Source organism: Perca fluviatilis, chromosome 7 (assembly GCF_010015445.1).
Source record: "Perca fluviatilis chromosome 7, GENO_Pfluv_1.0, whole genome shotgun sequence".
Taxonomy (NCBI): Eukaryota; Metazoa; Chordata; class Actinopteri; order Perciformes; family Percidae; genus Perca; species Perca fluviatilis.
The window spans coordinates 10,044,950-10,057,122 of NC_053118.1; the positions used below are offsets into that span (position 1 = coordinate 10,044,950).

A 12,173-nucleotide genomic window follows, 5' to 3' on the forward strand; every position below is an offset into this window, starting at 1 on the left:
TTTAGACAGAGGAATTGGTGCATAAAGGGTGACAGAGTTAAAGGGGTTGGGAGTTTGAGAGGTAATGGGAGGAAGGGTAAGAGTGACAGGAAGAGGGTAGCTGCTAGAATGAGAGGGAGGCTGTGCAGCAGGTAGAGCCGCTAGACGAGATAAAGAAGAAATCATTCAGTCAATCAGCCCAGGCCGCGGTGCAATCATCAGATCTCATCTGTTTTCAAGAGCAATTCTGCCTTTTATTGAGCTGTTGTGCCTCAACCAGGGAGGCTGCAATGGGGGAACATTAACCTGTGCAATGCCACATGCACATGCATTCGACATCAATGGGCGATCATATGACTATATGAAATATTGGCTGACCTGATGTTGTCTTCACAACATTAACAAACGTTTCTGTTGTTCACCCACGGATGAATACTCTTTCAGGCTGTAGGCATCAGAGCCTGACATACACCATTGTTATTATAAAAGACTAACTGAATAATTTTCTAACATTTTCAATAATAAAGCGGAATGGCTGATGCACATGTGAAGGAACATGGCATTGTAAATGGTTTAACATGTTCATTTGTTTGCGTTTAAATGACCTAAAATTGGTTAGACAACCCCAGCAGTTTTTGTCTGCTCCACCACTCTATAATAATAATAATAATAATAATAATAATAATAATAATAATAATTAATAAGTTTATTTGATATAGCACCTTTCACAGACAGTCACAAAGTGCTTCACATGATAAACATTTGTACAAAACATAAGTTATACAACTAAAAAGACTAAAAGACTAAAAACAATCAATAAAAGACAAACTTTTTGAAGTGCGTCTTCAGCTGCTTTTTAAAAGCTTCAACAGAGACTGCAGAACGTAAAACAATAGGAAGAGCATTCCACAGGTTTGGAGCCACCGCTTCAAAGGAACGGTCACCTCTAGTCTTTAAACGGGTGCGTGGGACAACCAGTAATCCCTGGTTAGAAGACCTGAGGGGCCTTTTCGAAGTGTATGAATGGAGCAGGTCCAAGATATACGCCGGAGCCTGACCATGCAAAGCTTTATAAGTCAGAACCAAAACTTTAAATTTGATCCTGAAGTTAATCGGAAGCCAATGTAATGAGTATAAAATCGGAGTGATGTGCGACATCCTGCTAGACCTGGTTAGCAGCCTTGCAGCAGAATTCTGGACTAGTTGTAAACAGTCCTGGGACAATTTGCTGAGACAGGTGAAAATAGAGTTGCAGTAATGAAGCAGAGTTGTAGTTATACAGAGTCGTTGTAACTTACTTGGCAACCATTCCACTCCCAAACAATTTAAAAGATCTAAATGACACTGGAGGCTCTTCAAACTCTGGTTTCTTAGTGGCATTTGCCATATCGAATACACTCAAATCGACTTACTTAGAAAACGATACTTTGTTTCCAGATGGAACTTTAATGGTTAAGAAAAAATTGGCAATACAAAACTTCATGGGAGTCCACTACTACTGGAGTCATTACTGTGTTGAAACTGGAGGTTACATTAACTTTAACAGTTTATTAATTTTATTAACCTTTACACCTAAAAAATAAATCTCAAATCAAAGGGTCCACTAAGAGACCATAAACAATATCCTGGAGGAAGAATCGACAGTGAGATGCAGTTAAAAGATATGCCTGTAATGTAATTTGTAATGTGTATATATATATATATATATATATATATACACACACACACACAGCATTCGAACCCTAGCGTACAAACACACACACACACACACACACACACACACACACACACACACACACACACACACACACACACACACACACACACACACACACACACACATACACAAAAGTATTATATTTCATCTCTTGAGGCCAAAACCTATCTTCCACTGTCTACGGAGACATCAAAGCCAACCGCAAATTACCAAGGGGCATACCAAGATAATACTGATCTTCCTGGGATGATGACCGATATTGACCGGTCAGTCTTCTCAGGAGTTGGGCTCCTGGCTGCCAAGATGACCGGCTAGGTGAGATCTCACCCGGCCAGCAGGTCTTCGCATCTCCAAATTTCCAAATAGGGATTATTATGAGTAAATTGTCCACATACTGTATATAACTATGGTGTTTTTTGTCACCTGAACACATATCAAAAAGTAATAAAATGAGATAATAACCAGCCCCAGTACACACATTGTACCCGCTTTGAGCCTGGCTCAAAATTTCCTCCATTGCCGCTGGTATCCTTGGTAAAACAGTCAAAGCAAGGACACTTGCGGTCGTTTGGACTGTACTGGGCTATATGTGGACTCTGAAATTTGTGTTGGAGTTTGTAACATTCCAAATATCGGTTTCATTAAAGGTGCCCTGCCATACAAAACTTTTTTTATTGCATTTTTTTGAAATATGTTCGGTCCATATGTGTTGTGTTATGTCGTGTGAAAATGAACTGCTACCTCCTCTGTCAGCTCTAGCCACTGAAAAGAAATAAGCGGAGAAATCAGGCCAATTACAAAAGCTGGTCAGTCTGACGTGGGGTTGCCTGAGCTCATTACTATTCATTAGCTCGCCCAGTTGGGCTGGGTAAAGGATGCTGATAGCCAGGCTGTCATTGGCTAGCTGTTAGCCAATCAGATTCAAACAGCTTAGCTTGTTGAATATTAATGAGAACTGGCAGAAATCGAGCTGAGTCGCTTTCTATACCACGCTAGAATGGCTTGAAAAAAGGTAACCAAGGCATTTTTTCTGCAAAATGTTTTGCAGAGTCCATGGTACAACTTCAGACATTAACACAAAGTAATGAAATACGTGTGGCAGGACACCTTTAACTAATAATAATCGGTATCGGCCTTTGAAAGCCAGTATCAGTCGATCCTTAGAAGAAAGTCTTATACAGAGCTGAATTTTCTGTTTGACAGGTTGTGGCGATTGCACATATTAGTTCTTTTTTTTTTTTTTTTTTGACCATCCTAACATTTCCTTCAGATGGGAGCCGAAAAGCCAGTGGCGATGTGACCAAGCCCACCTATGGGTGCCAGGTGACCATCCAGTCAGAGCAGGAGAAACAGATGATGAAGTTGTACCGCAGGGAGGAGAAGAGAGAGAGGAAGAGAGGCAAAGGAATAGACGACAGCGACTCCTCAGATGCTGCCTTGACCTTCGACCCCAGAGAGATGAGAATCCAGAGGTATGTCGTCTTCTCTTCATCCTTTTCTTCCTCATTTTTCTTTGTTCTGTGTCTGTCTGTCTCCACCGGTCTACCCAAACTGACAAGCTTCTGCATTTTTCACGACAACTTGGCTTGAGCTTTACAAAAACAAAATAGACACGCATAAACACTGCAGCTTGTCACATTCTTTTATTTATTTTTTATGTAGAGGACTTTTCTGAAAGTTTAATTTCAGAGGATGAAAAAAAGAGCAGCGATCTGTTTAATTAAAAACTTAGCATGACCAAACCCAGCCCAGTGTGAAGGAAAGGTTTAGTTGAAGGGTAAGCCACTTTAGGAAGGAACATAATGCCTCACATCTGTGCCTCTCCATTTGAATCATCAACTGCATTATTAATTCTTAAGCTAAAACAGGGCTCCAGACTAACTTTTTGCCTTGGTTGCACTGGTGCGCCTAACATTTTTTATTTAGGTGCACCAGCACAAAATTTAGGTGCACCCAAATTTTTCCTTGCGTCGCCGTTAACGCTGAATGGCGATACACAATATATAGCTCTTTATTTTTTTACTAAGTGGGCTAAATGTTCAGTTTTAAGTCAAAGCCACTTTTCACAAGCTTTTATTAAAACAGATTGTGATTATATTAAAAAAAATTATATATATATATCTATCTATATATATAACATACATTTGCGACCAAATTGGTCACACTCTAGAGCCCTGAGCTAAAATATGAATGGACATGAGGGTTCATGTATGGAACCAAGTGGTTGCAGATATGACACTGATTTCGTTGAAGTGACATTGCCATTTATTTGTTTCTTCCTTTCCTTTGACAGAAGACTCTTGAATTGACTTCTTTCTTTCTCCTTGTCTTCAAGTCCCTAGTTCTACCCTATCAAGCACCTTTTTTATTTGCAGTCTAAAGATACTTTCTTTTCTGTGTTTTTTTCCATCTTCCATATGTCTTGTGTTTGCTTGCACAGGGAGCAGGCCCTGCTGACTGCACGGCGTGAACCTGTACTGAGCAGAGAGAGAGTGTATGAACGTATTCGATATCCAAATGTGTATGACAGCTACGCAGAGGCCACAAAGATGCCTGCGTTTGTCGGAGGAGCCAAGGTAAGGCTTGAATAACTGATAGTTCTGAGTAAGGGCCGGGACACATATAGCCGATGGCCGACCGTTGACAGAAAACCCCGTCGATATGATCAGTCGCGTCCCCGAGGTCCAAAAAACTGCCACAGAACAGACCAAAAAGACGAGAGGAGACAAGACGTAATACATCTCTATAACCGCAGGTGGCGCTTATCTGTAATGTTGCCCAAGAAATGAAAACCGGCAGCTGATTGGACGAACACGTCACATGGGTTTGTTTTCTCCGGAAATTGAAAGCCAGACTGTCATGGCAGCTCGTTCAGAATACGATCTCATATTGTACTAAAATAGTTCACTGAAACGTTTTTCTGAAAACATTTTAAGCGAGAAATAGGCCATGCAGTTGCTGAATCTGTCTTCATTTCAGCTCAACAAAGGTCAGTTTAAAAGATTTTCATCAGATTTTGAGAGACTCTAGTCACCTCATTCCGCTCGTCATTTCCGGGTGAGTCCCGACTTCCCTGCCGCCGACCGAACATGTCAGGTCGGCCAAAAAATGAACGCCGACAGCCCCCCAGACGGACGACGGCACGGGACACACCGAACAGATTTGAGTCACTGACCTCGCCAGACTGTCCCACGGCCGATAATCGGCCTGATGTGTCCCGGCCCTAAGGTGTCCGCCTTTTCAGTCTGTTTGTTGTGTTTAGCCTTGGATATTTAACACAGTTGAAATGTTTGTAAAAGAGCAAGTCTCAAGAGCAAGAGCTCTAGTACAGGTGTCAACGCACCCAGGATGCATTAGCTGTGTTCGTAACTGTTCCCTATCACGGAAACCGTGCACTATGTAGTGGGTTTGCCATTTTGTAGTGGTGTTCGAATTCTCAGCAGTTAATTTCATCCACTATAAAATACACACAATGCTCAGCTAATACATATGAGTGTACATACGGTGTACCCTACATTTTACTCCCGTATACCACAATGCAACACGGTTCTTGTGCTGGTTCAAGTCCCCATACGGACCAAAAGTATGGTAGCTGGCGAGGTGCCAGTTCACCTCCTGGGCACTGCCAAAGTGGCAGCTCCCTCACTCTCCATCTCTCCATTAGTGCATGCATAGGTACTGAGCCTGTGTGTAATAACAGAGTGAAAACATTACTGACGCACAGTGTCCGGAATCTCTATGTCGTTCCCTATTTAGTTCAATAAACACTATATAGGGAATAATGAGTAAGTGAATGAACAAACACAAACCATGAAAGGCACAGAACTTCCTTTTATTATCCAGTTTGATAGTCAGTCATAACGGAAAAAGAACATAAATAAACTACTTTAACGTAGATTTTCTTTAGGGCTTTATTATGTGGTATCTGATCGGTGCATAAACTCCAGTACTTCCCGATACCAGCGTTTTAGGCAGTATCGGAGCCGATACCGATATCGGTTGCCTGGAAAAGGCAGCTGCCGGTTTTCAATAACGTTATTTTTGGTTTCACGAAACATCCCCAAATTCACCAATACGTAAGATATTACTACAGACATTCTTGCTCTTACGTTGCAGTGACCTATCGCCACAGTATGGTCAGCCGGCGAGCCTGATTGGTCAAAGCAGCGGCTGCAAATTTTTTTTACTGTTAATTATTTTGTTATTTAAAAGCTTTTATTATGAAGCCGCAAAATCAGGAAATGTTCTGTTCCGCTGTCTTCATCAGCAGTAACTTAACACGACTCTTATAAGCGAATGTCAGTAGACATCCTTATTTTGGCACACAGACGGACTGTGGGCAGCACTTTTTCATTTGTCATTGCACGTTTCTAACGTATGATTATGTAGGAGTAACTATATTTATACACACACTCACACACAACCAGCCTATATGCAAACAGAAATGATGTATGATGATGGCATATCGAGCAGGGAGGTGAGATCTGATCACAAGTGGTCACTCAGGACGCATTTAATAATACATAATTGTATTATGAGCTTGTTTTTTTATATTCAACTTATTATGTCTGATATGTTGTCTGTATGTTGATTTCTTGTATGTCTGGTGAGCCAAAGGAAAATTTCCACCCCGGTGGACAATAAAGATTTATTCTATTATTCTATTCTATTCTATTCTATTCTATTCTATTTGGAGACACGTTTGACTGCCAAGTGTTAACACACGTACTTAGAGCTGTCCACTTGTGACCGGATCACTCATATTTTTAATACCACGTCAAAACAGGCCCTTTGAGGCCATTTGAGAACTGTGTTTTCCTCATTTTTAAGTGTGTTTGTGTGTGTGACATTCAGATGATGCTACCCGAGGGAATCCGCAGAGAGAACACTAAGATGTATGAAGAGGTGGAGATCCCACCCAACGACCCCATGTCTATTGGTTTTGAAGAGAAGCCCGTCTACATCTCTGAACTAGATGAGGTAGGAGCCCCTGTTTAGTTGTGTTAGTTAGTTTGTGTGTGTGTTTGTACACTGTGTGTGTGTGTGTGTGTGTGTGTGTGTGTGTGTGTGTGTGTGTGTGTGTGTGTGTGTGTGTGTGTGTGTGTGTGTGTGTGTGTGTGTGTGTGTGTGTTTGTACGCTAGGGTTCGAATGCTGTGGTTATGAAGGCTGACGTTTTGAAGCGACATTTCTGAGGTCAGGATGGGTTAGTCAAAACAAAACCTGTCCATATTGACTCTGACGAACTATGTTTAGCAAATGTTGTATTATTACTACTGTTACCATCTCTGGTGCTGAAAAATAAAGCCATTGCGGAAGGTGCCAAAAACTGCAGTTCATCAAGTGGCCACTTGAAGCTGGCTCCAAAAAGGAGTCAATCCCCATAGACCCCCATGTTAAAATGCCCAACTTTACAGCAGAATTAAACACGTTTACACCCTGGAACAAAAAAATGGTTTTGGTCTGAATAGTTAAGTTTGCCCTTCATGACAACTGTACGGTGGTGAATTTCTTTTATAACTCGCCTGTTTAAATTATGTTAAAGTGGCCATATTATGCTCATTTTCAGGTTCATAATTGTATTATGAGGTTGTACCAAAATAGGTTTACGTGGTTTAATTTTCAAAAAACACCATATTTTTATTGTACTGCACATTGCTGCAGCTCCTCTTTTCACCCTGTGTTAAGGTCTATATTTTAGTTACAGAGTGAGACATCTCACTGCTGTAACATCTTTGTTGTTGACAGTCGCACATGCGCAGTAGCTAGGTAAGGATCACATCAGCTAGCTAGCTGTTTGTTTCTCCAACTTCGGCCTGTACAAGGCAGGATTAGTCTGGAGACTTCTAAACGAGGGCACGCTTCCAACTTTGCGTGGAATACCTGCAGAACAGGGACATGCAAGTAGTTCTTTTGTAGATTATAGTGAACTAGTGTGTGTTGTAGCAGTGTTTTGCCATTCAGAGCGAGCTAGCATGCTAGCCCTAGCATGCTAGCCCTAGCTAACCTACGGTTAGCCACCTCGTTTCAGCTAGTGACGTAAAAAGCCGTGCCGATTTTGAACAGCTCACCCTTGGAGACTGAAGGCTGGACACATTCAGAAACCCGTATCTCACTCAAAACGGCATGGATGTGTTTTTTTCATAATATTGGCACTTTAAGGCTTAATGTTCTGTTTAATTAAGGGCGTTTCTTGGGCTGTCTAGGGTTCATTCAGCCCGCCTCAGCTCCATCCACGGCGCTCCACCTCTTTGCACATTTTTGGATTAGCCGATCTCAGGCACTGCCAAGATGGCAACAGCCGGAGCCGCCCACTTTGAGCTTTATTTTGGCTCTTCAGAAACCTATGGGTGACGTCATGGAGACTACGTTCATATTGTTTGCGGTCTATGGCTGTAATCCACAAAAGTTAGACACAATATGAGTTGAATAAATGCTGTTTTTGTAATCTTTGCTGCCATCTTGACTGTAGAGCGGCTACACAGGCAGCAAGCGGAAATAAATAGTTTGTTCAGGGGCGGGAAATAGTGAGGTGAATTGTCGCGGGGTAGCGCATTCACGAGCACTGGCACCTGCATGTGTGGGGGTTGTACATAGAAAATAGGTGCGGTTGTTTGGACGTGCACAATTCTGTGGTGGTGTATTTTGGCTTTAGTGGAGCCGGGAGGGACATTTGAGTGATATCTGCTTGGGAGGGAGGAGGGAGACACAACTGGCGAAGATCTGCCCTCTGCTGAGTGCACTTTTCTAGTTTTTGTGATGGAAATAGTGTGGGGAGGCGGGACTCCTGGGGTAGCCTACCACAGAGTGCAGCAAAAGAGCTGCGTGAGGAGTATAGCCAGAGAAAACTCTAGTTGAGAGTTGGAGGAATAAAAAAAAGAGAAGATGGAATTGGTTTCAAAGCCAAACGCGACAGCTGCAGTGTGGGAGCGCTTCGGATTCAAACCGAATGACCGCGGTGAACCACTTAACCTGAGCGAATCGGTATGTCGCTTTTGTTGTAAAACGGTAGCAACTAAACTATGGGCTGAAATATGTGCCACTAGAAACTGAATTTGAATCATTTATATTTGAATTTGAATTGATAAACTTGAATTATTTCATTGAAAAACTGAATTTGAATCATAATTTGAAATTGTATTGTTTAATTTGAATCATTGCATTGAAAAACTGAATGAATAATAAAATAAAATATTAAATAAATAAGATAAACCTAGGCCTACTAACACCAGGCATTACATTGTGAACATTGTGAACAGGTAGATTATATTATCTATGAGTCTCTGGGTCAAGGCGAGGCAAGCACTTCTTCCTCGTTTCATGGTGGGTACTGTGCTCCAAAACGTAGGTGCTGATTGGCCGAAGAGGAGTCCTGTGTATCTGCGCGACTGAACTCTACCTATCGATCTGCGCTCGATTGCTCTTCCTTCATCCTCCAACTACCCGGATGTCTGTCACAGTAAATTGAGTTTTGAGAACTGAATGTGAAGATATATAGAGAGTTGAATTTTCAGTGAGGATCAAATTGTATTGGACTTCAGTTACAAACGAATAAATTAAATTTCAAATTATACTATTCAGATTCAGTTTTTCAATGCAACGATTCAAATTAAACAATACAATTTCAAATTATATGATTCAAATTCAGTTTTTCAATGCAATAATTCAAGTTCAGCAACACAATTTCAAATATAAGTGATTCAAATTCAGTTTCTGGTGGCACATATTTCAGCCCATACTAAACACGGCAACACAACATACATGCATATGCACCTGAAACACAATCAGTAAGGGCAGTTTTCCCAGCTGGGAAAAAAAAACTACAACAGATGGGCGGTCTTCCCGACAGTACACAATCACTGGGGCGTTTAGTCGACAAACAAAGTACAAACAGGACAGTGCAAAATGGTGTGCACTCACAGACAGTGTAGTTCGCTTCATTGCTAAGGATGCTGCCCTTTTAGAATGGTCGAAAAGCCGGACGAACGCTGCAAACATTTGACAGCCTGTGCGAATTGCCTGGGAGAACATACGTGTCACAAACGGCAGTTCCACAACTGTACAACAGCGTGAAAGACGACATACTAAAGGAGATCAAAGACATCCAGTTTTACTCTGTCACTACGGATATGTGGTCAAGTTCAAACATGACCCCCTATATGAGCTTGACTATAGACTACATAACTGCATTCATAAGTGTTAAAAGACCAGATATGTCCCAGATAACCATACATACATTTATTGTGGCTATGTAAAATGTCTTCCAGTTCCAGTGTTAAATATTCTTTAGAAATAAAAGTTTATTGAGCTTTGAAAAGGTGTACCTGCATTGTTATGCGATTGTCATCATATTAGATGAAAATGGTCTCAGAACGACAATATCATCGTTTATCGCAGTCATTTCTGGGACAATTTGTCGTCCAGCAAAATTTGTTATCGTGACAGGCCTATCGAGAAAGCTCACTATTTACTTAAACGGGTGCTGGAGGTGTTAATGTAAATCACCGGATTTTTGGAGGTGTTGATGTGGAAACCTTTTTGTCTGTATTCTTTGGATGTAGTGTCTCAACTCTCTGAGACAACATATTTCAGTTAGTTATATAAAACGTGTATTACTTACACACGTTGGGACCCCGTGTCCCAGGAATGGATTAATTATCGACAGATCAGCATTTTGAAGTACATCTGTGTGAACAAGACTTGCCTAAATGTCTGTTGGGCTGCCAGGAGAGGTTGCTGATATGGCCCCTGTTGTTATCCTCCATCCCTGTTATCCTCCATCCCAGTGAACAGGAGAGGACTGTGGCTGTAATGGCCAGTGAGTGATGTTTCTTCTTAACGGAAGTGCTGTAGCTCTCAGCGGGCTGTCAGTCGACACAATGACCCGTCAGTCTGACTGACACCTTGACTGACAAACCCACACTAATATTGCTACATACATTCACCTCCCCAGCCTCTAGCAGCCTTTACACAGCCACAGCCGTATAAGGGGGCAGCAGACTGGAAAAGGCAGGTCTGCTCCAGCCCTTGGGGAAGAGGTATGGCAGGAGGACGCAAGATACTCCACACACATCATTGTCTGTGAAAAGCTCTGCTCCCATCCTGTCTGCTGAGGAGGACTTTGTAATCCATCATTACAGCATCACTAGTGAAGATGCAGCAGTGCAAAAGGTCACCCCTTCTTCTTTCAAGCTAACCTTTTGTTGATGAAGGCCCTAAAGTACAATATCCGTAAACCTCAGCATTTTGTCACACTACAGGAGACTAGTGTAACTGTTCACCTCTCTTAACCTTCCTGTCACTCATCCTAATGGACATCATAATAAACAAGAACTTAGCTTGTGTGTGTGTGTGTGTGTGTGTGTGTGTGTGTGTGTGTGTGTGTGTGTGTGTGTGTGTGTGTGTGTGTGTGTGTGTGTGTGTGTGTGTGTGTGTGTGTGTGTGTGTCTAATTTACTGTGTAATTTACTGTGGGCAGATGTGTGTGCATGTGCCTTGTGCCATGACAAACTGATAAAGTGATGGTTTAATCACATCTAGACTGTTGCTCTTGATGTTTTCACAGTCTCTGATACTGGCTCAGGTGTGTGTGTGTGGGTGTGTGTGTGTGTGTTTTCTTGCACTGTGTGCTGAGGTCTCTTCAATGCCTGTCAATTCCAATCCTCATCAGGGGGGATCTTAAAGGATTTGACCATTAATCCTTCCATTAGGCGGCACAAGGATGTGTCCACACGGACAAGAGCATTGTACAGTCAAATAGCATTTTGTATGTATAATTGGCAGTGTTTATGTCCACGGGGTTCCTTTCTTTTTGTTAAGATCTTTGTTTCTAGTTACTAGTGCTTACAACTTTGGCAGGTACAGTAAAAGCTCTTGTAAAAGAAATTGCAGTGTGATGTTGAGCTTCAAGGAGATCACTCATATCAGACTTGATTGGAACAGGGTTAGATTAGCTTTTTTTGTAATCTAAGTGAACATGTTTGTCTTGAAGGTTTACTCATCCAGGGCTTCAATGATGTTGTACTTGAAAGTCAAAGGAACCAGGGGCCCTAAACAGCCAACGCATGCATTGAACAAGTCCTAAATGTGTACGATGGAACTGTCTTTACGAGCAAGGAAATTTGTATTTGTCAAACATACACACACAACTTCATGCAATGAACGGTGATAAATCTGTGGTACTGTTGTACTTCCAACAGCTTGTGCATGTACGGGGTAATTTACTCTGCATACAGAAACGCCTCCAAAATATGGTCAACTATACCTCAAGTCTTACGGCGTTTTTCCATTACATGGTACCGCCTCGACTCTTTTTTTGGTTGTCCATTATGAAAAAAAGTCGCTGGTACCTGCCAACAGGTACTTTTTTTTTTTTAGTATCGCCTCCGTCGAGGTTCCAAGCGAGCTGAGGCGATACCAAAAGGTGACGTGAAAACCTGCAGACTTCTGATTGGTTGGAGAGAATCGTCACTAATCAAAC

At 41.8% G+C, this 12,173-nt stretch overlaps 1 protein-coding gene across 4 annotated transcripts in view; it reads left to right on the top strand.

Moving 5' to 3' along the window:
• ascc3 (activating signal cointegrator 1 complex subunit 3) overlaps window positions 1-12,173 on the top strand; it is a 193,131-nt gene that overhangs the window by 37,675 nt on the left and 143,283 nt on the right. For all 4 annotated transcript variants that reach the window (XM_039805613.1, XM_039805615.1, XM_039805614.1 and 1 more), the window contains 3 exons: window positions 2,967-3,168; window positions 4,137-4,272; window positions 6,551-6,676. In XM_039805613.1, coding sequence (XP_039661547.1) covers window positions 2,967-3,168; window positions 4,137-4,272; window positions 6,551-6,676 — 464 coding nt within the window. The remainder of the gene's footprint in view (window positions 1-2,966; window positions 3,169-4,136; window positions 4,273-6,550; window positions 6,677-12,173) is intronic.